Consider the following 26,016-nt stretch of genomic DNA (forward strand, 5'->3'; position numbering starts at 1 on the left):
TACAGCTGGCTGAAGGCTCAGATGGTGGTTAGCATTTGTTTTTGCAATAAAGTATTTTTACATTAAGGTATGTACATTGTTTTTTTTAGACATAATGCTATTGTGCACTTACTAGACTGCAGTATAGTGTAAACATAACTTACGTGTACTGGGAAACCAAAAAATTCATGTGACGCTTTACTGTGATATTCTCTTTATTGGGATATTTGCCTTATTGTGGTGGTCTGGAAACGAACCTGCAGTATCTCCAAGGATTGCCTGTAAAGGGAACCTCACTGGGCTCAGGAGAAAAGGACCGACTGAAAAGCACATGGACCCAAGTTGTCAGCTAAGCCATGTCTGTAACTGGGCCGAATGGGTGGAGCCATACCTTGGTTGTGTTTTTGAAGGACACTGGGTAGAATTCCATGCTCATAAATAGCTCCCCCACAACCAGCCCTAAGTAATGGAAGTTTGAAACTGAGAGCTTTTCCCCACCCACTCTTCCTGTTACAGTTTTGATCACGGAATCATCGAATGTCAGAGACAGATTAAATCACTGGGGGAGTCCATGTCACAACCTTGTACTTGACAAGATGAAAAGACAGAGGCCCAGAGAAAAGAAGTGACCCAAGGTCACACAGCAAGTAAAATGACCACACAGGGCCTGACATCAATATGGGATGAGAGGTGACAATGCCTCACAAGTGGCACAAAGCAAATGACGTGAGACTTTAGAAGGCAGAGAAATAATTGTCTGCTGGGCTGCCTGAGACAGGTCGGACTTCAGTAGAAGGGTGTATGTTGAAGGTGATTTCAGGTAGGGGGAAAACCATAAATGGCAGTGCTGGGAAAGTGTGCAGTTTCAGAGACTAACGCGTAGCTCATTTTTTCTGGACTATAATACCCTCATCTTATACAAAGTGTAGAGATCGTTTCATATAATCTTGCAGCAAATCTGTAAGATGGGGGTATGCTCTGTAATGTGGTTAAGGCTTACAAAGAGCCTGCTGATGGCTTGATGGCTGAACCAGGACTCAGACAAGATTCTTAGACCAAAAGCCCGGTGTTCTATTCTTAGCACCATAGTCTGCCGACGCTTGTCAAGGGTTTTAGCGTTGGGATGTGCATTGTGGAGGGGTTCAACTAAGGAGTTTGGACTTGATTCGGTAAGCAATGAGTAGTTAAATTTTTTTGAGCGGGGAGAGCGTGATTAGAGCTGTGCTTTAGACATTTAATCTGGCAGGAATGTTAGGATGAATTAGAGACCTAGGTTCCTAAGTCAAGGTGACCACCTAGAAGAGCATGACCATGGTTGGGGATCAAAGTCATAAGAGACTGGACTGAGATAATCTGAGGGTCAGGAGGTCAACTCCCTTGCCCAAAGTCAGACAGCTAACCAGTGCACCTGAGCTTCAAAATCAAGTTTGTTTTTACTACCCGTATTCTGGTCTTGTGTTCTCTAGTTGAGTTGGAAGCAAAGCTAATATGGGTAGAACAGACTGAAGATGCTGTTGCACATCATCCCCAAGGCCAGCTCATGGGCCGTGACAAATAGTGTACAGATACGTCATGTGCACCCGGCCATGTAGTAGACTAAGAATGGGCGTAGGTAGGATGTGCAGAAGTGCAGTGGAACTAAATAAAAATCATCAATTTTTAAAAATATTTTAAGTTGGTCTCAGTAAGGGAAGTTGTTAAAAGGTCCTTGTTGGTCTAAGAAGAGTTGAATTTCCCTGACTTTAGTCTTATCAGCATCAGTTTGACTATCCACCAAATTAGGTGGGAGTTAGCACTAATGGTCATTGCCCAGACTCCCTCATGCCCAAGAGCCTCGAGTGTAAAGATTTGAAACACTTGGGGATGTTTATAACCCCTGATAATAGTTTGGCCATGTATATGCATTTTCATCAAAACACCAAAGTTAGCTTCCATGTCCTGCCAGTTTTTTGTTTCCCTGCCTTGATTCCCTCTCTTTGTGAGGTCCTGACACTTTGTTGTCACGTGAAGTAGCCCTGCCTTTTTGCCTTTCTGGCCACTTACACTTGGAATAGCCTGCTTGGTCCTCAAAGTTTTCTGCCTCTTGTATGAGTCACTCTTTCCTGAGCAGTGTGTGACTTTTCAATCATTTCCCAGTGATGCACAGGGCAATGCCCATCTTGACACAGCAAGTGAAAAGTGACAGGTGTCACTGGTCTGTACCACCTTTTTTGTGCCAGATGTAGTATGTTATCTGGGTCTCTTCACAGTTCAGTTCCCTCTGTGTGCTGTGTTGCCGCAGGGAGCCTGGCAGCACTCACGACCCCCAGCACCCCACCAATCTGATTAATTCTCTCCTGGCATCCACATATTGCTCCCAGGGATCCTTATTAAGTTCTTTGGACAGTATATACCTTCCCATTCGATGTGGTTCTCTGAAGAGGACTAAGTCTTAGACACAACCTGTGCTCATCCTTTTTAGGTTAAACATACAGACTTTGAGCAAAACTCCAAACTTTTGGGTATGGCTCCTGCAATTTAGTTCTCCTTGTTGCAGATTCAGGTAGTTTTAAAGGTGGCCTCAAACTTGGTTCTCTTTCATAGGTCTAAAGCCCAGCTTGTTAGACCCTTAGTCCCTGGGGATGGTTGTGCGTCTGAGCAGTTCTCTAAGGAGTTGATTATGATGGTATTGAGAAGAGGAGGGGTGATACCTGTCCTGGTCCCCAGGGTCTGGTGGATGTCATATCAAATTTAAACAACAAATGAGAATGGGAACTGTAGGCATCCACAGGCTTCTTCAGAGGCCACCTTTCAATATGAGGTTTTCACAGAACCAAGGAGAGGAGAAACACTCTCATGACCGTGGTATCCTAGAGCTACAAGGGTGCTCCGAAAGCCACTTCTTATTCCATCCTCCAAATACTAGGTGAGATTCTATGTAACTTCTCAGGTAATTGGTTGTATAGCCAATTTGAAAGATCAATTTTTTCAGCTTCATCTTCTCAATAGCATCTACTAGCCACCTGTATTCACTCAGGTCCCTCCCCACTTAATGATGGTGTGTGTGAGCTGAGACTGCTCAGCTCTTTGCTGACCTTGAAAAGCAGCTGAAGGTTAAGGTTTCTTCAGCCCGGCTACCACACCTGACTCTCCCCCGGGGGCCCCCCTTTCAAACCGGTTCTTGTCTGTCTTTCTAGTTCACCTCTAGTTGACATCCGTGTCATCACACCACTTTTTCAGCTTCTCAGCTGTTGGCCCAGAAGCAGGGCCAACATTCACCCACCTGTGCTGATCAGGTACAATCTACCTGTGCTGATAATTACCGAGGTGGGGCAGGCCGTTCTTTCTGTAGCCAGCCCTGCCCAGGAAGCCACAGGAGCTGGTGTTAGGAGTACTGGGCTGGTGCCAGGAGACCTGTGTTCTAAACCTGACTTCACACTTCTCGGTTTCTTCACCTGGAAAAGAAGAGGGCTGGTTGATCCCTAAGTTGGCTTCTCCTCCAACATAATATTTTATCTCGGGTGTATTCTCTATGCCAGGCACTGTTAAAGGTACTGCAGATTGAAAGCGAAGTACCTGCCGTCCTCCTGGCAGTGGATTTGTGGGCTGGAGGTAGATGGCTGAGTATAGCTCTTGCAAGCAATTCGTTTCCCAAACTCGTGGCCCAGATGTTTGTTCTTACTCCCTGCTTGAACATCCATGTTCCTTGGAGACCAGATAGGCTGCGTTTTCCATTACTTGTCTGTCTTGTGTCTGTCTCAAAGGGATACATACAGATACATTTTATCTGATGTAGAGTATCTACTCTCTGCCTCCCATTTAGTCTGACTGAACTCCCTCTTATTGCCATCCATAGCTGTTTTATCTAATTTCTGGGAAACTTGAGGCAAGATCAGCCTGGTGGTTAGTAGCATGCCCTTTGTGATAGATCTACATGAACAAAAATGTTCAGAACTGTGTCTGCTGGCATGCTAGGCTCAAATACAAGAGGAGAAGAAAAGAACCTTGCTCTTGAAGAAAGTGGCACAAGATGGGCATGTAACAGAAAGGCGAGATTATGTAACTGAAAGTGTATATTTATGTAAGTTCTCAGGGGATGTCTGTGTAAGGGAGTGGTCTGTGGGGTACTGCCTCCAGAGAGAGCTTGGGAGAGTGACCCGACGGCTACATCCCCATTCCCTCAGGTCATAAAATAGGATTTGTAAGCCCTTCTCAGAGCTTCTTTCTCCCACTTTCAGATCTTGTGCAAGCAAGCGCATGAAGGAAGGTGGGCTATTTTTACGCTGCCCCTCACATTTACTCCTAAACGAGGGAGGAATGCTCCTGCTTGGGTTCGGGACCTTGTCAACAGTGTCATTGGAAGGCGACAGTGTCATTGGAAGGCGACCATGCCTTTCCACGGCCAGCGACTGACCGAGGCTTTTTCCTTTGCAGAGATGAGAAGAACCAGTCCATCATAGTCAGCGGGGAGTCTGGAGCCGGCAAGACCGTGTCGGCCAAGTACGCCATGCGCTATTTCGCCACGGTTAGTGGCTCGGCCAGTGACACCAACATTGAAGAGAAGGTCCTGGCGTCCAGTCCCATCATGGAGGTAAAGCCATGCAAATGTCCTTGGCCTTCTTGGCTGGAGTCCCTTCTGCTGGCACTAAGACTGCTGAGCGTCCGGCCTCGCGTGGCCGATCACAGAGTTCTTGGAAGCCACTCACGTGGTCAGCATTCATGCCTCTCCCCAAGAACCCATTGTCCACTGCTGAGGGAAGAATTTCAAAGGTGCGCCTAAAACCACAGATTTGGGAATATTCTGACCCGGTAGCCCAGATCCCCAATATTGAATAGAGTGACCTCTTCATGTTTTCCTTGTTCCTTGACTCTGCTGAATACTGTTGTGACAGTCCTCCCCCATCTACAGCCATCTCTGCTGTGTTCCTCCCCGCTGCTGCCATCCTGTGTCAGCAAATCAGTGTCCCACCAAAACCATTTGATGCTATGAAGGTCCGCTGAATCAGGAGGGCAGTCTTCATGGCGGTGAGGAGGCCTAGATGAAAGATTCCCCTTTTTCCCAAAAAATATTTGGACATTTTATCTTTGGGTGGGGAGATAGAGTCAAAAGCTATGTGACGACACAGAATCTGTTGAAGATCCTCAGAAAATGTTACCTTTGTTGGCATGGACAGGTCTTGCCTGTCTATTCACCACCCCTACCTCCTGGCTGGGTGGCCTCAGAGCGGCCGATGCAAGTACAGGGCCAGAAATATTTCCAAAACCTTGGGTCTAGCTATAGTAAACCATGTTATAGGGTCAGAACTCCATTTCTCTTTTTCTTGCATTCCTTATAAAAGCTTCATTCTCATGGAGTTGAGCTAAATGGCTGCACAGTCCCTGAGCCAGCTTTGATTTCCTGCCTTTGAAGCTGAGGCTCTTCATTATTGTCTGGGCTGCAGTCTGGTAGGAGTAGGCCCTTCTGCCAGCCCCGAACAGCCCCTTTGTTTCAATAAGAAGAAATTCGGTTGAGGCCAAAAGCTGCCAAAACAGCATCAGGTTTCTCTGCACAGCCTTGAGCCCCGTCGATTACGACACAAAGCACCGGTGTGGTTGGTCCTTCAGATTATTTTGGAGCTGGCAGAACAAGAACCTGCCTGGACCTTCCCAGGTCCCCTCTCTCTCTCTCTTCCTTTACCAAGTGCAGGAGTAAATTGAGTCTCAGTTCATAGGAGCTCGTTGATTATCCACGCAAACTCTCCTGCCTACAGAGTTGCATTATCCAGAGAACTTTTACTCTCTGCTGAGTAATCAGACACACTGTGTTCACTAAGAATTAGGCAAAAGCAAGTTTTGGTATCTGTTCTTGTATGAATTGGGAAATGGTCAATACAGTTGAAGGCATTTTTACCAAACAGATGAAAACAAACAGAAAAACACTTATTAGATTACAGTTGTTCTTAAACTTGACTGTGCATCAGAATCGCCTGGAGGCCTTGTTAAAGCAGAGAGCTGGGCACCACCCCCAGAGTTTCTGATTCAGAAGGGCCTGAGAATCTGCATTTCTCACAAGTTCCTAGGTGATCCTGATGCTGCAGATCTGGGTCCTACACCTGTTTGAGAACCATTTATTGAATAAATATTAAAAAGGTAGGAAGGAGTCACTGGAAAATATGGAAGAAAAGGGAATAATCCCCCATGATCCTACAGCCTGCTAATAATTGTTCCATATTTTGGTATATTTCCTTCCAGCTTTTTCACTGAATATTATAGTATATGCCTTGTCCCCATATTATTAAGCTTTTTACAAACTTATTGGCTACAAACATACATTAATAGATGGTTTTACCATAATTTAACTTCCTTTTGTCAGACATTTAGTTGGTAGCCCCTTTGCTCATAGCATTTATTCTAAGCCCCAAGGTGGCGGCCTGGCCATGGCCTGGATTCAGGAGACGATCATGGACTTGAGTCCACACCCCACCTTGGGCCGTCTACTGCACTTCAATGGAGGCAGCTAAGACAGCACTCTACGATTAGCATCACGTTTCATCTTAGGTGGGAGTGAGACCAGGATTTCAGCTTTTCCTTTGCCTCTGAGTTTCAAAATTCAGTTCATCTTTTAGGTAGTAAGATTGCAGAGACACAGAGTGCCTCTTCTTTTGGAGGTAAAGTACGTAGTTATTCTGGACAAAACAGGGAAGGGAAGAAACCTGTTTGACCTCTGGTGACTGAACACAGTTCTCCTTAGCCAAGATAGGAATTTAGTGAAGACAGATCACCACATTATTAAGCAGGTACAAGACACAGGGGGAATGATTTTTTTTAATTTTATTGTTTTGTTGTAATAAAACATATGTAATATAAAATTTATCACCTTAACCATTTTAAGTGTGCAGTTGAGTGGTATTAAGTACATTCACAACGTTGTGCAACCATCACCACCATCCATTTCCAGAATTTTTTTTTAATCATCCAAACAGAAACTCTGTACCCATTCAGCAATAACGTCCTATTTTCCCCTCTACTCAGCCTCTGGTAACCTCTATTCTAATTTCTGTCCCTGTGAATTTGCCTCTTTGGTGTCTCTCATACAAGTGGAATCATTTGACATCAGTCCTCTTGTGTCAGGCTGATTTCACTTAGCGTAATGTTTCCAAGGTTCATCCATGTTGTAGCATGCATCAGGACTTTGTGGGGTTTTTTTTTAATGGCTGCATAACATTTTGTTGCATGTATTTATCACATTTTGTTTATCCATTCCTGCGCTGATAGTTGGGTTGTGTCCACCTTTTGGCCAGTGTGAATAATGCTGCTGTGAACATTGGCGTGCACCTGTTTGGGTCGCTGCTTTGGGAATGTTTTTTAAATGACCGTGATCTGAAATGATCTAATGTTTTCAGTATCTGTTATAGCTTGAGTAGGCTGGTGGACTGCTGGGGAGGCATGGAAGAAATGTGAGAGCAACATGCACACCCCTAGAGAAGGAGAGTGCGTACATGACCCAACCCAATCTTGCGTGATGTCACATAAACAAATGCTACAGTGGTTTGAGCTCAAAACATTACATTTCTACAATTGTGCAAATTGGTACTTTGGAAATTATGTGGGTAAGTCCAGAGGGCTCATTCTGTCAAATACAGAGCTTTGTTATCATAGAGACTATCCCTTGAGCTGTTATTGAGTGTTACATTTGAGAGAAATATTGGACATGAACATGGGAAGGAAGAATTATTACCAGGAAGAACTCTAGGTGGGATTAGAGTGTTGCCAAGCAGAGAAAGAGTAGCTTCTGCTCTGCCAAGACCCAACTTTTCACAAGTTCAGAGTCTTACTTGGGCCCTTGTGTCAGGAAGCCCAGTCGGCTTTGTGGCTCCTCAGAGGGTTACAACCAGTGCACGTCGTGTTTTAATCAGGGCACAGCTGATTACTGATGGCTGCAGTCCTGTCCCGGGGAAGGCTGGCACCTCCCAACGAAGCCATCAGTTACGGTCATGTCATCACCTCATTATTTCTGCAGGCCAGCAGCTGCAGATGCCTCCTAGGGAGTCGGAGAGTTGAGGGCCGTCTGAGGAGGCGGAATTCCCAGTGGGCTGCGCTAAGTGGCAGTTGTTTGAATTAAAGGTGGCTTGAGGGTGGATTGGGATTGGCTGGGGTGGATTGGGATGATTCATTGTCAGCGCCAGAGCTCTCTGACCCCATTCTGTTTGAGAGCTTGTCAGCACCCTGGGAGTGATTTGTTCACAAGTCTGCACTGATTAAAAAGATATTGCTAGCCAAGAGACTGATAGAGCAGGGACAGAACCCAAGCCCAGCGCAGAGGGGTCACATGGCTTCTTGGGCTGACTGGAGTCTGCAGGCATACAACTCTAGGAGCCCCAGAGACTCCCCTCAACCTGGGAGAAAGAAAGGGGGGCTAGGGATACAGTGAGCAAAATTGACAGAAACTAAGACCAGTTACTATGTAATTTTCAGGGTTTGACTTTTTTTTTAAGCTGAAGAAGCAAGAAGGCCTACAACTATTAACCTATTCATACAAGAATCCGCCCCCAACATACCTTACCTTCTCCTCTTGTTTTCTCTCATGTTTCAACACACTCTAGCCATTCCTCACTTGTTGGGGCTCTCACATACCTCTCTCCCTTTGCCTACACTATATTTATAAATAAAATTCCTTTTCCTTCCCCACTGGTAAAATTCTACTCACCCTTTAAGATCCACTTCATCTTACACTTCTTAAAGCGTTTCCTGTTCTGCCAGCATTGGCTAATTTCTCCCTTCTCTGTTTCCACACTGGTTGATATGCATCTCGTTATTGTATAATCCCAATCATATTGAAGTGATTTGTTGCAGTCCATTTTTACTTTACTACGTACTTGTACATGTATAAACCAGAAAAAAGGTAGTTCTTTTATATCACATATAAATGGTATCATATTCTGTTAACCACTTTGCAACTTGCTTTTCACTCATTGTTTTTTTATTTATCCGTGCATCATGCTCTAGTTTAGTTTAACAGCTTTTCAGCATCCCATTTATGAATATTCCACATTTTATTTATCTCTTCCTCCTATTGGTAGACATTTAGATTGTATTTTTTATTGTTAAATACAGCCTGCATTAAACATTCTTTTGCACACCCACTTGTACACTTGTGTGAGTTTCTCTAGGTAATATCTAGAAGTACAATTCCTGGATTGTTAGGTCCATATATGTTCAATTTTACTAGATATGCCAAATTGTTCTTAAGAATGGCTGTTGCAGTTTACATTTGGACCAGCAGTGTATGAGAGTTCCTTTTTCCTCACATCCTCATCATCATTTCATAGTATCAAAGTTCTTTAGTTATTGCCACTCTGGACTGTCATTTTTGTCTACATTTCTCTGATTTCCACTGAGGTTGAGTATCTTATGTTTATTGGTCATGTGAGTTTCTTCCATGCATTCCCTACGTACATCATTTGTTCATTTTCCAAATTTTAACTATTTGTATCATAACTGTGTCTTTTGTTGGATTGTGGACTCAGAGTCAAAGCCTGGGTTTTTATCATATATAACAACCGGATTTGTTTTCCTCATGCATCAGAATGTTTTCTAAGTCAATAAGCAACAACAACAAAAAACCTAGCAAGGGTTTAAAAGATAAAGAACAACGTGCAGGTCCTTCACACACGTGTAGAAGTTGGAAGTTCTTCATGCCTAGAGTAGAGTTTATGGTTTGGTAGTAATAATACAAACAACCCCTTCCCTTTGTGGGTACCATTATATATTTTCAAAGTACTTGTAGATCCATTATATCACTTCTCAAAGCAGCCTAGTGAGGTAGGGAGGATAGACCTTTTGGCAGTGATCTTTAGACTGTTGGCAAGCTTTCCCTAAGCTACCACAAGGAGTGATCTCAGATATGGTAACGGTTCTTGTTGCCATTTTAGAAATGACAAAATTCGAATTTTTTGAAATTTTGGAATTGAGATTTTTTGTTTGAAACTAGGTAATCCTTTAGAATTTTACACAAACTGGCCTTTGCTGATTGCACCCTCCTGATGTTGTTAACATGTTCCTTTGGCCTCTGTATATCCTTTGAAAGGGTAGTAAAATTTAGAGGCTTGATTAGATTTAGGTTTGTTTGTTTGCTCGTTTGTTCTTAAAATCCAAGAACCCGTTATTGGTGGTGTTATGTATTCCCATCAAGACGCACAGAATATTTAGGTGTCTTTTGGTGATGTCAGAAGCCATTGCTTATGCCTAGATCTATTAATTCATCAGGAGTTACAAAATGGTGACGTTCTCATTCTATTTTTCCTCTTGCATTTATCAGCTGGAATAAGTTTAGGAAGAGAAACTTCTCCTTGCCAACTAGTTACGCTGATAGAGTTTACACAGGGAAGTTAGGATGGATGTTTGATTCCTTATCTACTGGTTGTCAGAGTAATGAGTTGGTTCCCTGCCATCCTCTGAAAGGCTTTTCTCCCCTTTCTTATGAAAAGGTAAAAGTGAGGATTCATGTCTTTGTCTTTATCCTTTGATTTGAACTGGCTGTTTGAGATGAGAGAAGTCACCCACATGGGTGGCAGCTCCTGTCTGGTGGTGAGTAGTTTGGAGAGTTGGAAAAGGACTGTGAAACCAAGTGGAATGAACACAGACTGTGGACTCAGTTATATCTGAATTTATATCTTGGTGTTGGCACTTCCCAGCCATGTGACCCTGGGCACACTGCTTACCCTCTCTAAGCCTAAATTTTCCCATAAGTATGAGGAAAGTTGATAATGCCTCTCCCCTGGGATTCTTGTCTGGATTCAGGGAAACTAAAGGGATCCCAGCCCAGGACCTAGCTTGTGATGGAGGCCTGGGAAACCATCACTTTTACCTGCATTTTAGGGAATACAGCCCTCCTTGCCACTTTTCAAACAGAATAGGCTCCCTGAAGTCTGACAGTGGCTTGTCACATGGCGCCTTGAAGGATCAGGGCTCTCTTGGAAGTAGGTGCAGTGACGCCTCTGCTGAGATGATGAGGTTGGTGGGTGCTGAGGGGCATGAGTGATGACGTAAACTCCTCGGATTAGTCATCTCTCTGACGGTCGTTTCCGCTTGGCCAGACTCCAGCCTCGCCCTGACCTTAGGGGCGTGTTCCATGCTCCATGGTTCCCTTCAGAGCAACGCAATGTACTGGGGTTACACTTTCCCCACTTTCCTACAGAGGTACACACTGTATATGTGATGTATAGGTTGCTGTATACACTTTAAACCCTAAAAGAAAAAAATACGTATTCATGACCCTAACAGGAGATTTTAGGGACCTACAGAGGCAAGTGACCTTCGAGGACAAGGACTTCAAAATTCTTATTTCACAGGAAAGAGAACCAAAACCCAAGTTCATCTGTGCTTCCATTCCCTCAGATGTTTTGAATGCCTGCTGTGTGCTGGGCACTGGAGTGAGTGCGGGAGGTCCCATGGGGAAGCACACGTGCACACCTCACTCTCACGGAGACAGGGTGGTGTCTCGTGGAGATGGGGGTTAGGGAAACAAGGGGACGTGCAGAGTGAGGCCTGGGAGAGCACATGGTGAGGGAGCTCCCCTCGCTTATGAGGCCAGGGTAGGCCTTCCTGAAGAAGCCACATTTGAGCTGAGACCAGAAAGAAGAGGTGGAGGGAGCATGGGCCGAGAGTGTTCCCAGTAGAGGGAAGCGTGTTTGTGAAGCTTGGGGGGTGGGGGAGGAGGCAGAGAGAACATAGGTCTTTTGAGAAAGAAAAGCAAGTTCAGGATCATAAGAGGCTGGAGACAGAGGGCAAGAGTGATGAGAGGCCAGGCTGGGCTGGGTCCCTCAGGGCCTCCGAAATCGTGATCTTCTTTTAGCCTCTTTGTGCCTCAAATTTCCTAGACAACTGAAAAATTACAGTGGATATTTTTCAAGTGTTGTAACCACCTGAAAAGTAAACATGTGAAAGGGGTTTCAATATTAGTATGTTCATTACCAACCCATCAGCAATGTGATGTTTTATAGAAAGTGAATAATCACACAGTGAGACCAGTCATTTAGCCACTCGTCTTTCACATTATTGTCTCGTGTTTTGAACTGTGTCCCTGCTGCTGTGTAAGAAATAGTACCAAGAGGTTGATGGCTTCCTGATATGTCCTAATGATTATGTGTGTGTTGGGGGGAGGGGGGCGTTTGACATTTGGTCTCTTTCTAGGAATTACCATTTAACAGTTGGGAATGATATTTGACATTTGATTAGTGGAGACATGATCAAAGTGGATTAAGCCCTGGAAGATTCCTTTTTCTCACAGAAAGTCTAGAGCTCTTGGGTGCTGGCATTGATTTAGTGGCTCAAGGATGTCAGAGCAGTGGTTTCTGTGATTCTCTAGACCTTTCCCTCGTGGTCCCAAGGTGACTGCTGCAGCTGTAGCCATCACATGCACATTCCAGGTAGGAAAAGGAAGAAGAGAAGAAGGTCAATGGGGTGCACCTTCCAGCTGTTTAGTCCCCTTTAGAGAGACCATCAGTCAACTCATCACTCTCATTGGCCATCGTTAGGAGTAAGGGAAGCAGGAAAATGAAGTTGTTTTGTTTTCTTTTAGCTCGGCCCATTGCCATCCTAATAGTAGAGAGGTTCTAGAAGGAAGGAAGAGGGAGGGAATAGAGGTGCTGCCATGAGCATACAGTCCTGAAGTTTAAGAAAGCCCGCCATGTTGTGCACACTTTTTGTTTGTTTATTCTGCACAGGCCATTGGGAATGCTAAAACCACTCGCAATGACAACAGTAGCCGTTTCGGAAAGTACATTCAGATTGGCTTTGACAAGAGGTACCGCATCATTGGGGCCAACATGAGGACCTACCTTTTGGAGAAGTCCAGAGTGGTCTTTCAGGTGAGCCCTGTGACTGGACCTTCTTCTATTTTTTCCCGTGGATTTTTACTCGCTCCACGTTCTGCTCCCTATGCCCAAAGAACATCTCATTGTTTGAACCTGTATTTGGAGAGACTTGTTCTTTTGGTTTTCATTTTTTTTTTCATTAGTAAGTATTCATTTATAGGCATCAGACCTGAAAATTTTTTACTCAGTATTGATATGTTTCAGTGAGCATTGTTTTTATTTTTATTTATTTATTTTTAAATAAATAAATACCATGCATATACCATGCAAGCACAATATTTATCTATCTATCTATCTATGTATTTATTTATTTATTTATTGGCTGCGCTGGGTCTTTGTTGCGGCACACAGGCTTCTCTAGTTGTGGCGTGCAGGCTCAGTAGTTGAGGTGTGTGGGCTTAGTTGCCCTGAGGCATGTGGGATCTTAGTTCCCTGACCAGGGAGTGAACCCACGTCCCCTGCATTAGAAGGTGGATTCTTAACCACTGGATCACCAGGGAAGTCCCAGGGCATTGTTTTTAGATTCAGTCAACAAACATATATTGTTTGTTATGTGCTAGTCCTGTGCTAGTCACCAGAGATACAGTGAAGAATAAGACTGTTGTGTTCTTTGTGGACTTCGGAGTCTTGTGATCAGGGGAATGTCATATAGGGTCTGTGGATTTCAACTTTCACCAGGAATCTTATTTGGTAAGTTATATTAAAAAAAACCAAAAACCTACTTGACTGCTTACTTCATTTCCTTTTCAAATAAATGGAGTTCTCGCTTCTCATGTGACTCAGTTCTTCTTTGCTCGCCTTTTGTCCCCTCCTTCCCAACTACTCTTTGGCCTCTTGGTGACCCTCTTCCTCCTCCACCCTGGCCTTTGGTGGTGGTCATTGCAGTTCACAACCCCGAGAGCGGTTCTCTCCACCTCCCAGGTTTGGTTGGACTACCCCACATCCTTCATTTCACTGCATCAGAGCAAGCAGCCTGCTGTGCTGCCCGTGGCTCTGGCCAGACTCCCTGTGGGCTTTCCTCTTCCTTGCTGCCCTTGCTCAGGCCTCCTGAAGCCCCCGTCCCACCCATCACCACCACGACCACTCCGCCAGTTTAAGGCAGGTCTGGCCCCATTGTCCCCTGGAAGTCCTGTCTCAGTCGTGGACCTCTCCTGACCATCCCAGCCTGACATGATGGGCAAGGGCATAGCTTTTACTTAGTTCCAAGCGTCCCAGAGGAGAAAGGGAGCCTGCAGCAGGGAAATGACGGTCAGCCCACCATGAGCCCGGCAGCACGATACCTGAACGAGTGCTGATCCACCGAGCCGTCCCTTGTGGGGTAGCAGTGATGTTCTATAGAGGAGGAAAAAGAAAACCCCTGTGTTCTGCATAAATCAAGAGGTAAAAGTCCTCTGGTTGGCAGAAGGCCCCATAACGGTGAATGAAAAACCTGGAGGTGGGAATTGAAGGTGGCAGAGGCGTGAAGGAAAAGCCTTGACCTCTGTCACCCTGGAATTAGAATGGGCGAGGGGACAATCTTGGGGGTCCCTGCCCTTAACACTGCTTAACTGTTTTCCTCCTCCAGGCAGATGATGAGAGGAATTACCACATCTTTTACCAGCTCTGTGCGGCTGCCAGTCTTCCGGAATTTGAAGAGCTCGCCCTAAGTAAGTAAACGGCTGCGTGCCCGTCCTGGGGCTGGGCTGCTGCTGCCGCAGGTGGGGCATCTGGGGGCTCTGAGGGAGAAGGTGTGCGCGGCTCAGCGTCCTGTCGCGGGTTCTTAGCTCTGCCTCACCTGTGGGCACAGCCCCACCCCTCTGTGAGTTTCATGCCCACAGGAGATGAGAGGATAAGAGGCTGGGGGTGGAACAGTGTTTTGCAGAGCACCAGTGAATTGACATGCATTATTATTTTGAAAAATATGTGTTCACTCTAGACGCCCTGAGGAATGCGTCTCAACCACGAGGATCTGGAGATTTAGCTAATGCGCATCACTTAATTGTGGCCGACGTGTTTTAAGTCATATTTAAGGATTGAGACAAAGAAAAAGAAGGAAGGGGGTGAGGATAAAGCAGGGGTAAGACGGGGTTGGCTCAAGGGGCATATTGATGAATCCCGGGCGACCCCACGGAAGGTGAGAGAGGAACTTAAAGAGTTTAACTGGACCGCTGAGCCTCAGCTGGGCAGCAGTGCCCCGATTCCTCGCAAGCAGGCGGGCAGCCTGCCCACATCCACCCTGCAGCCTGGAGGCCAGAGCGGAGCAGCCGGAGTGGGGTGCCAGGGGCATGCGTCAGCGTTTTGCTGCCATCAGGTAGGAAGACAGCCTTTCAGGGGGTCCCAGTCACCCTCCTTTTCTGTTATTGTTGTCTGCTAAGAGACTGTTGTCTGCCTGGAGACTGTTGACTTGGAGCTAGTGGAGTTCAGAGCTAGGACAGAGCAAGAAGGGCGAGCAGGCTTTAGTTCTGGACACCATACCGACGTAGCCCCGCTCCTCGGGCCTGGAGCCTTCCCCGTTCTATGTGCGCGGCCCTATCTTGGAATATTAGCTGAGTCCTGCCACTGAGTCCTCCAGGCCATCTGCTGGTGGATGCGTGTGGTGAGGGCACGCCTCAGGGCCATGCAGCTTCCCTGTGCCTGGCCTGTCATCTGTATTTCTGGGAGGTGTGGGTAGGTCCAGTACTAGCAGATGGTGTACAGAGCTGGGTGTCTAGACAGAGGTTAATTGGCTTTTGTGCAACTGTGTGTCTAGACAGAGGTTAGTTGGCTGTTGTGCAACTGTGAGAGAAGTAGACTTCTGAGGCTTTACTGTCCCAGAGCCAAATCCTCACCATCTTAAGGACCCATCACCAGACCCACCTCTGACCGCTCCAGCCTATGCTCCCAGTAGGTAAGATACATCAAGTAGCTCAAACCTTGGTCTGCCCTCCTCACTCTCTGCTTTACTTGCACATGGATTCTGGTGGCACTCAGTGCCTGTGCCATGCAGTTTAGCACTGGCTCCTCCGTTCGTTCATTAAACCCCATGCAGGCAAATTAGGCCCTGGGGATGCAGTGTTGAACCAAATGTTGTGGGTCCTGCCCTTGCTTCGCTTACATTTACAATACGGATTGAGAAGGGTATGCTAAGGCGAAGCGCAGTTGAGGTGGGTCAGAAGCTGCTCAGAGAAAGTCAAGTTAAATGAGGTCCCAAAGGAGGAAGCCTTGGATGACACACATTAGACTGGTTTTGTGCGGTACTCTAGCTGTTCCGTGCTTGCAGGTCTGACTCTCCCCAGTGAAGTCGTAAACTCCTCGGACAAGGCGTGAATGTTACAAGCCTTGTTTGATGGGCACTGCCCTGAGCTGGCAGCTTGGGGCTCTCATGCTGGCTTACAGTCACAAGGGACCAGGAAGGCAGGCCGCGTTAAGGGCCACTGCCGTCCTCCCCCCTCCTTCCACAGGCCCAGCTGGACTTCTCAGGGCCAACCTGCGGGAGTTGAAAACTTTTTTCTTAGGGTCAGTTTTATAGAAAATGAACGAATGCTGGTAAGATCCATCTGGCTGTATTTGGACTATTTTATCCCAAACGTAACTTTCAGGTAATAGGAAAGAAATCCGCCTCCCCACCCCACCCCCACTTACAGGAGTGCATTGAGGAGAAAAATGACTTTTCCTTACTCCGTGTTTCAGCAAGGTGCAGGCTCCTTGGGCCCCTGGCTGGAGCAGTTGAAAACTACCCGATTGGATCCATTTCTTGCATTCTTACCTGCGTGTGCCCTCTGAGAGCATCTTGGAGTGAAGTGAAGAGCCTTTGATAAGCTCTCGTGCTCAGGCATGAAGCTGTCTTCTGCCTTGTGGGTGGATGGGCTGTGAGCCCTGAAGCTTGACGTTTATAGTTCCACAGATAACCCTGGTTGAATGGATGGAAACATCAAATAAATGAAGGACTAGCCAGCGACTTCTAGTGAATATTCAGACCTGCCTCCCCTCCTTCCCTCTTTTCTTCACCTAAACTGTGCCGTTCAAATGCACAGAAATCTCTGTAAGACCCCTTGGCCCTGCAGGAATTTTGTGCATTTGTCTTGAGAATGAAGTGGACAGATGTGCATACAGCCCCACTTTCCTCTGCCCTGTGGTTGGTGGTCTGTTGCATTAAAATGACCTCGGGATGAGATTTAAAAAAATAATACAGTGAATAATGTGTTAGAGTGTGAACAAATGATGGTAAAAAGAGGTATAATGGACCCACATTCCCTTAAATGCAGCCTTCAGGTAATAAGGAATAAATCCTTTCTTCTTTTTCGTTTCCATAGCTGCATAGATACAGTTTTATAAACATCGTCTCTTGCCTTGCACGAGTCAGAGTACAGCCTACCCAGGTGAAGTGCAAACCCTGGGCTGTGGCCTTGATGGTCCATTGCTCTAATCACTGGCTTCACGACCCTTCTGTACACTAGTCTGATCCAGTGAGCCAGTTAATAGGGGATTTTGTGATGTGTATCTCCTTGGGAATTCTAAGTAAAGAGAGAGACCCAAACTGGAGGACAAGAGACCCCTCTCTGGGATGGGATGATTGGCTTCACGGGCCTAAAAGGAGAGCTGAGATCCAGGCAGGCAAAGCAAATAGGGGAAGAGTGACTGCATCCTGTTGGGATGTCTGTCTTATTAAGAGGGTCTGGGAGTGACGTTAACAGAGGTGATTGTAGTGTTAAAGCAGATGGAAAGGAGATGATTATTTTGATTGTATTCAAATCATTCAGTAGAGAATGCTGTGATTGGCTGGGGTGGCCCCTGCAGTGATGAACCTGAGCAGGAAGAAGTTACTCTGCTGGGCCTGTGAGTTTGGGAACTCAAAGCAGGGAAGGGTGGGGAGGTCTGTTTCACTCAGAACTTCAGGCAGTGGGGCCCTGGCCTTTGACAATGAAAGGTCTTTGATAGATGCTGAAAATGCCTCCTTCCCTCCAATATGAAAGCTTAGTGTTCTTTTTGGAGTCTCAGGTGACTCTAGTGTATCAACTGATACTTTTGATTATGATGTAGGTTGTATTTATGGCTAAGTCATGGGATGTCATAGATAACCATCTCCTTAATTGGGTGATCAAGGAATGGGCTCACAGGCCTGGCCAAACCCTGGGTGAGCTTGGGAAACCCCTTAAAGCCCTATGGTGCCCAGTTTGCCTGTCTGAAAAATGGGAGTAAATATACACTTGGCCCTTCATATCTGCAGGTTCTGCATCTGTGGATTCAACCAACTGAAATTCGATCCATGGTTGTGGAGGGCTGACTGTACTGTATCATTTTATATAAGAGACTTGAGCATCCGTGAATTTTGGTATCTGTTGGAGGGGGTGGTCATAGACCCAACTCCCTGTGCATACAGAGGGACGACTGTATTCAGTCGTCTTCATATGGACACAGTAAAAAATCATCAAATGAGGTGTTTTGAAAGGTGAGTGTAAAGGGAAAAAAAGAATTGATGCTTTTATTAAACCCTTGAAGCTGTTACATTACTCTGTGCCAGAGCTTCCAGGGTGATTAGATATGAAAGATCCAAATATGCTATTTTCCACAAAGACCTAACGTGACTTGCTTCATCAGAATTCGCTTCTGCTGTGGCTGTGAGTGAGCTCAGGGCCACGGTCCTTCGTCTCCCACTTCAGGTGCCTGCAGTCATCAGAGTGGGTTGAAGTCACTCCTCCAGGAAGCCTTCCCTCATAAAACATGACCAGTATTCTGCTGTTCATTCCCACGTGCAGTGTTGCCTGTTGGTTGTGTGTGAGACTGGGGTTTGGGGCTGAGTTCTGTCACTTCCTAGCTGGGCCTGGTATCGTGGACTTGACCAGTGGGAGGAATTGGCGGAGTGCAGTGTGGCTTGGAGCATAGGATCAAGGTGGGAAGTGGGAGAGACCAGGAAGGAGACGTCTGCAGGGCCATTGACGGCATGAACAGGGGTAGAGCTGAGGAATGACAGTAAGGAAGCCGGTGTATCTGGGACATAGAGGTGGGGATGGAAGGACTAGGCGTGAGTCTGGAGTGGTCGGAGGAGGCCACTTCACAAAAGGTCCCGGAGGCCCTTCTAGGGTGTTGGACCTTTGCCTTGAGGGCAGTGGAGCAGGAGGGTGTCTCCAAAGGGCTTTAAGTAGGGAGTGGTGTGATCAGAGTTACCAGAAGTTTAAAGGAGGATTTAGAAAGGACAGGAGCAGAAGCAGGGAGAAAGGCTTAGAGTCTTTTGCAACGGTCCCCAGACAACAGATGCTGAACAGGTCAGACCCTGGATAGTGGCAGTCGGGATGGAGGAAGGAAAGAGACTCAAGAAATTCTTCGGAGATCAAGTCGGGAGGACAAAGTGTTGAAGGAGGACCGGGAGTTGCAATGAAGCTGCGTCTAAGCATGTGTAACTGATGTGCCTTCAACCGTGTGCGTCCAGGTCAAGAGAAAATCATTTCACTGGTGTTTTCAGGGGCGGAGGGAGAACAGCCAGTGTCCAGTTTTGGCATCTTATCAAAATCAAACATCATTATACACTTAGAAATGCCAAGCACTGGACAGAATTGTACCACACAAAGGCATTGTAGTTTGTGGAAAGTTGAAGTGATCTTCGAGGGTGATTTCGTTGAGGTGCAATTGCTGCCTTACATGCTGGCTCTCAAGCCCTGTCGATCAGATGCTCCCCAGGGCTCGCTGCACTTTTGCCCTCCGCTGAGGGTGGCTCTGAATTCTATGGCGGAACCTGGGCCCCTCCTCACTAGTCATCCCCAGGCTGTTAGCAGAGGCCTGACTGAAGAGGAAGTAAGCCGGGGGATGAGAGTCTCAGCCTGCATTTGTACACGTGCTTAAATAGCTCAAGGGGCCCCAGCGTTTAAAACAAACAAATCGTGTCACTCTGGGCGCATCCGTTGCCCCTCATGTGTCAAACGAGGTTGTCAGACTAAGATTATTGGCGGTCATGGAAGTCTGGTTCTAGGGTGGGTGTACGTTTTACTGTGTCTATCAGAGCCTTTTAAAAAACAAGTCTGTGGTGAATGCTACTGTACCTTGAACTTGCCATGACTTTTAGGTTCCCTTGTTTTTCACATATCAGTTTTAACACAAATGCAACAACAGGTTCTGTCACTGTGTTGTAATTTTCTGTCTTCTGTTACTCAGTTTTCTCTCCCACTTGCCGTTGTCAGTAAAGATGATATTTGAAAGAGTTCCACATCCAGCTGGGAATAAACTCTGGCCCAGGTCAGCTTGCTCAGGGAGTGGACATCCTCGTGGGGCATGGTCTGTGGTGAACCCGGGGATGAAGCGTCCCTCCCGTGCCTGATGCCTCACCTCCTTTCCCACCACAGCCTGTGCCGAGGACTTCTTCTATACGTCACAGGGAGGAGACACGTCCATCGAGGGTGTAGATGATGCTGAGGACTTTGAGAAGACTCGACAAGCCTTCACACTCCTTGGTAAGGAACTTGGGGATGGGGAGAAGGGCCCAGAATGTTGATCGCATGGAGAAAAGGCACGGCAGTGTCTCACTTTGCTTGCCAACCTTCATGAGCTGGTGGGGAAGCCCTCTTGCTCTTGGTGAATATCTTCATACTCTTATTCCATCCCAACCCTTGGGCTCCAAAGGTTATGGCATGGAACTTTGGTGCCCTTTCTTAACAACAGGATTTGAAAGTTGATCTCTCGGGCATTGCCAGGTACTCCTTTTCACTCCCTCAGGGCGTTGACACCAATGGATGAAAACCAAGAAGAGCCGTGTCTTTTTGTGTTGAGGGTTTGAGGCGGTGTGTTTTAGCAGAAGGAACATGCCTTAGGGACCGAAACCACCCATGTACCACAGTCAGGGTCTCCAAGTGGGAAACAGACTGCAAAGGTCTAGTAGCTCTGTACAGTGTTATTTCTGTTGTTGCTGTTTCCATATAGAATTTAGCAGTGGAATCCATAAATCAAGATCTCTCTGTCCTTCTGGGTCATATAAGACAGTAGAGCTGGAGAAAACTGCCCCTTTCCCTGGCCAGTTTTGGGGGAAAAGAGCCCCCAAGTGGTAAAGTGGAAGGCAGTCTGTGCTTAACTGGAAAACTGAAGTGGTAAATTCCTGGGACCTGCAGCCAGAAAAGGGGAAGCTTGGGAAGTTAGCCTGAAATCCACAAAGTGGCTCAGGAGGACCTGGTGCTTTTCCCAGCCCTTCCCTGGCAGACATTTGGCTTTTGAGTCATGTGACCAACCCAGAGCAGCATTTCTTAGGTTCTTTGGGAATCAGGGAGGTTTCATCCAATGGCCAAATAAAGCATGGCCAAACAGGACACGCCCTGATCTCCATATGGGGAGAAAGTCAGGACTTCATGTGCTGAAATCTGAGTGCTGTTCACTTCTCTGGATAACTGGTGGATAGATGTGGTTTGCCTTTTGTACCCATAAGACAGAAACCACACTGGTTATTCCAAAAGAGAAAAATTACTATAATTGTTAACAAGAGCAGTAGTAGATAATTAACTATAAATAAGAGGATGTTAGGGGTCTAGAAATAGTGGGTGTAAAAGAACTGTCTCGAGGGTGAGGCGGAGCAGCCAGTACAGGAGCTATTGACTAGGAGAGCCCCCCATGCCAGGCTGAGATTTCGATCACTTCTAGTAGGATGTGGCCTCCCCAAGGTCAGGAAGCCCTCTGGCGGTAAAGGAACCTGCCAGAGGGTGCGGGCCACCCCTGGTCTGTGTAAGCAGCCTGTAGTGCCCTGGGGTGTGGTGGAGCCAGAACTTCTCAGAAGCAGCTGCTAATGGGGGAGCACGGCCTGAAGACACAGCTGGAACTCACCTGGCAGGTGGCTGATACTGATGACTGTGGAGGGCCAGAACCAGGAATGGAGATGGCTTCTTGCTGCTCTTGCCTTGTGAAGTCCTTGCAGTGCCCTCTGTTGACCAAGTGTGACATGCCACCAGCAGGCCGAGGGGAAGTGTTTACAGGGTCTAGCACCAGGATGAAAAGCAGGGCAAAGAAGGGCGGATTTGAAGCTGAGGGATGATAAACTGGGTACAGGTGTCCCTGAGTTCCCCAGCACCACAGAGCTGTTTTATTCTCCAGCGTTGGGGAGCAGGTATAGAGGAGGCTTGATGTTGAGGAGGAAAGCAGTTGGCTAAGAAAGGAGAAGGCCCCTGTAGTGCTGGTGTGAGCAGTGGGCATAATCTGATCCAAGGAGATGGTTGTTCCCTCCAAGGCCCTAAGGAGACTAGGTACTTTAATTCTCAAAGCAAATGGAATTTTTAAAATTAATTATTTTAATAAGCCATTCTTCTCTACTCTTTAATAAACATGGCCATTTTTTAAATTCCAGAGGTTGGCAAACTTTTTCTTAAAGGACATGATAGTAAATATTTTGGGCCCTCTTGGCCATACGATTTCTGTAGCAACTACTTAACTTTGCCACTGTAGTCCAAAAGTAACCATAGACAAAATGTAAAAGGAAAGACATGACTGTTCTAATAAAACTTTATTTACAAAAACAGGCTGTGGGCTACGAGCCTTTCAGATTTAGTGTTTGATTTTTTTTTTTCGTTTTGTTGCTTCCTGTAAGGAGGTACTGTTTATTCAGAGAATCCTGTATTAAAAAGGGACTTTCTGGTCGGTATAGCATAGGAATCCTAACTATTGTTAGGATTCCATAGTCAGTCATCCAGTATCTACTACTTAAACTCCTACTATGACAGGGTGGTTAGGTCTTTGGAAATTGACAAAGCATTGGTTCCTAAGAATAAGAGAAGGGGAGAGGAAAGTGCTGTATCCCTCTCATCCTGTGATGGGCCCAGCACCCACTTCCTGACTAGTTCTTCTGTGGGACTGACTTGAGAGCACTCTACAGTGCTTTACTCCCTATGCAGGTGCAGAACCGTCCAGCCTCCTGTCTTGTCCTGGGTTTCAGCCTCTGGCTTTAGCTGGTTTTTCTTTTGCCACTCTTACTCAGTTACATTCAGGACATCTGCCTAAATTGTTCACCCTCTGGCTGTTTTTTGGATTATTAGTTTAAGTAAAGCCAGATGTTTGAACAATGCATGCATTTCTGTAGACATTTGCAAGGACTTCCGTCTGCGTAACAAGTATCAATACAGTCATTCTGTCACTCATGTTTCTGAGCACCTACTGTGTGCCGGGCACTGGGGATATAATGATGAAGCAAGAACAGGGATTCGTTGTAATTTTTTTTAAGTTTGTATATTTTGAAGATGTTGTGTAATAAAAATTAAAAAGTAAATCCCTGACCCTATGAAGTTTACACAGTAGTGGTCATCTAACACTATTAAAGTGTAGAGTTAATTTGTCTAGTTCATGCTTGGGTTGTCCACTTTGTTGATTATCTGAGTAAAGTTTTTAATCCTAACATGACACATCTTTACTCCCATTTATATAGGTGTCACTGACTTTTTTTTTTTTTAAGCCTGAGTAAAATATTGCCTTAAAAATAAGTAACTGCATCTGGGGAAGAATTTGGAGAGCAACTGTATTATCTCTTAAACTGAATGGTAGGTCAACTGCTGTTCATTATATTAGTCTGTAGCCTTTTTTTAAGTCTGAAGTATATGGTAATTCAAAAAGAAATGATAATGCCTTAAAGCTAAATATAAATTTTAAGAGAGTATCCGTGTCTTTGATAACTCACATGCATACATAACAAAATCGACAGTAGATATCTGCTGTCAGTGGCTCCAGAGTAGGTGTGTGTGTCTGTAACTGACGGAGCAGATAGTGTGGTAAACAACAGCCCCCAGGGGAACAGCCAAGGGCCAGGTGGCCGTCCAGCCCCATAACAACACCCCCAGGAGAAGTTTCTCCTCTTCTTTCTCCGTTGGCACTTAAGATGTGTGTCACAGATGTTTGCAGGATATTACGTTGGGAGAAAAATGACTGCAGATAAATGACCATTCTTATTAAACTCATAAAAACATCCGTAAAATGTTGATTGAAATGAAGTCCAAAATGGGTCTGCTTGATTGCTGCCTCTCCTTTGCTCTTGGAGAAGTGAAAATGGTAGCGTGACCCATCTGTTTTGATCAGGACAATCACCATGAAGATATTTCTCTTTTAGTCCAAGGAGCCCCTTTGCCCTCTGAGCTGTTACTGTGAGTGGTAATTACTTGGTGAGGAGCCTGGATCAATTTAGGAGTCACTGGCCCAGAAAGGAAAATGAAACATTTTTTCTTCAGTCCTTAAAAAGAGGATAAAACATCCTTTCTATCTTACCGTGGATATTGAGTGTCATTCATTCATTTTTTTTTCCCCAGGAGTGAGAGAGTCCCATCAGATAAACATTTTTAAGATAATTGCTTCTATCCTACACCTTGGAAATGTGGAGATTCAAGCCGAGCGCGATGGTGAATCCTGTAGTATATCAGTAAGTTGCCCACCAGCACCAGAGATAACATGTACACAATTTACTCTGTTCATACGGTTTTATACAACTGAAATGTCTTTACGCTTAGAGGACATTCATAGGTTATTTATTCTTAAGAGTAATGGCTTCTGTTCCCTTACTGATAATTATTTAAAACAACAAATCCTTTTCAAATCAGCTGCCATCAAGTTTCTGTCGCTGGGGGCGGGGAATTTAGTGGTTACTCAATAAATTATTTTTGATGGTTTAATTTCCCAAGTACCCGAGGTCCGTGGAATTCTACAGTGTTACCAGCTCATGAGTACTTTCGGTCTGTGCTTGCAGGGATATGAAGGAGTGTTGGACACCGTACTTGGTGACTGTCTCCAAGGAGCTTACAATCTAATTGGGTGGACAGGACAGATAGCCACAGTTGCCAAGATTTTGACAGTACAAAGGAGAATATTGAGACATCTATATGACAGTATTGCAAACTGTGAAGTGCTCCATAAATGCTCTTACTGACTGTTACTTTCTTGGTGCCCAGTGTAGTACCTTATATGTGGTAGATAAAAAATGTCTAAGTGGGTGGGTGGGGGAACACTGCCGGTTACAAGTAGTATAGACAGCATGTTGTGGGCTCTCTGGTATGTGATGGTGTCGGGCTGGGCTAAAATACTGATATTCTGACCTTGAGTAAGGAATCTGCAATTGTTTCTTTTAGGCCTCTTTTGTGTCCATTTATGGCCAAGTCCTGGGAGGTACAAAGTATGATTCTTGCTACCACGGTCTTAGAATTTAAATAACTGGGGAAATACAGAAGACAGTACTACAGAATATGAATGTGGGCGTGTGTCCAGGCCACGCACAAGCTGATCCTTTTTCAATTGTGCAGACATTTTTTAACCCAGTTAAACCTGGCCCTGCCTTGAGGGAGAGGAAGTCCTGAATGGTAGCTGGCACTTGGCCGAGCTCATCACCCCCATACACCTACAAGAGAAATAGCCTTGGGTTTGGCGCCCCTGGCCCCATCAGGCCTGCCACCATCCTCGGCACGGAGTCTGCAGCCTCATGAGAGGATCACCCGCTGGGCCCAGTGGGAAAGCAGGGAATGCTGGAGCTGGGCAGTGCTCGGTGCCCCGGGACATCGGCATGTGTGCGTGTGCCTGTCTGCGTGCATGTGCCTGTGTGTGTCTGTGCGTGTGTGGCGGGGCAGTGTGGTTGGCCGTGGTGATGCTGTGAGACGGACTGAGGTGGGCAGAGGAGAACCCGGTGCCTTGGTGGGGTGGCGGATGGGCCTCTAGTGCAGGCCAGACGCTCTTTAGGGCCAGTGAAGCATTGTCCCTCTCGAGAAAGGCACAGAGGGTCTGTGCCTCCCCTCCCAGCACGTCCCCATAAATGTCCCCCGGTTCCTTAGGGCAACCGTACTCTGCCTAGTGTCGGGGACAGGTGAGTTTAGGAACATTGGCATTGAAAAACTCCTGATTTAGGCTGGCCAAATGCAGGAAAGGTGACAGATTTCCCTCGGCCTCCACCCTCCCCTTCCCCCAGTCTCTTTCTTCTCAAGGTCACATCCTGGTCACATCCCCCATCGTGGGTTCTTACAGCGTTCATGCCTCTCCTCCATATCTCTCAGCGTGGTTGTAATTTTACATTTATTATGTGATAATTTGCTGTGTGTCTCTCTCCCTCATGAGACTCCACAGTCTATGCGAACGGGGACTGTTTGCTCACTGTTGTATCACCAGCACCCAGCACAGTGCCCAGGACTTGGCAGATGCCCAGTAAGCAGATGGATGGATGATGGAGGCTCCCTAGGCTCAGGGGTGCCGCAAGTGAGCAAATAGATGAGCACTGGGCGGGGCTGGCGGTGAGGCCCGAGGACCAGGGCCAGGGAGTTCC

General features: G+C 46.2%; 1 protein-coding gene across 5 annotated transcripts in view; it reads left to right on the plus strand.

Annotated features, from left to right (window-relative positions):
* The window catches only part of MYO5B (myosin VB), a 366,352-nt gene that overhangs the window by 199,367 nt on the left and 140,969 nt on the right, over window positions 1–26,016 (plus strand). For all 5 annotated transcript variants that reach the window (XM_057526678.1, XM_057526676.1, XM_057526679.1 and 2 more), the window contains exons 5-9: window positions 4,393–4,549; window positions 12,663–12,806; window positions 14,377–14,458; window positions 20,105–20,212; window positions 24,026–24,135. In XM_057526678.1, coding sequence (XP_057382661.1) covers window positions 4,393–4,549; window positions 12,663–12,806; window positions 14,377–14,458; window positions 20,105–20,212; window positions 24,026–24,135 — 601 coding nt within the window. The remainder of the gene's footprint in view (window positions 1–4,392; window positions 4,550–12,662; window positions 12,807–14,376; window positions 14,459–20,104; window positions 20,213–24,025; window positions 24,136–26,016) is intronic.

This window comes from Balaenoptera acutorostrata, chromosome 13 (genome assembly GCF_949987535.1).
Source record: "Balaenoptera acutorostrata chromosome 13, mBalAcu1.1, whole genome shotgun sequence".
Taxonomy (NCBI): domain Eukaryota; kingdom Metazoa; phylum Chordata; class Mammalia; order Artiodactyla; family Balaenopteridae; genus Balaenoptera; species Balaenoptera acutorostrata.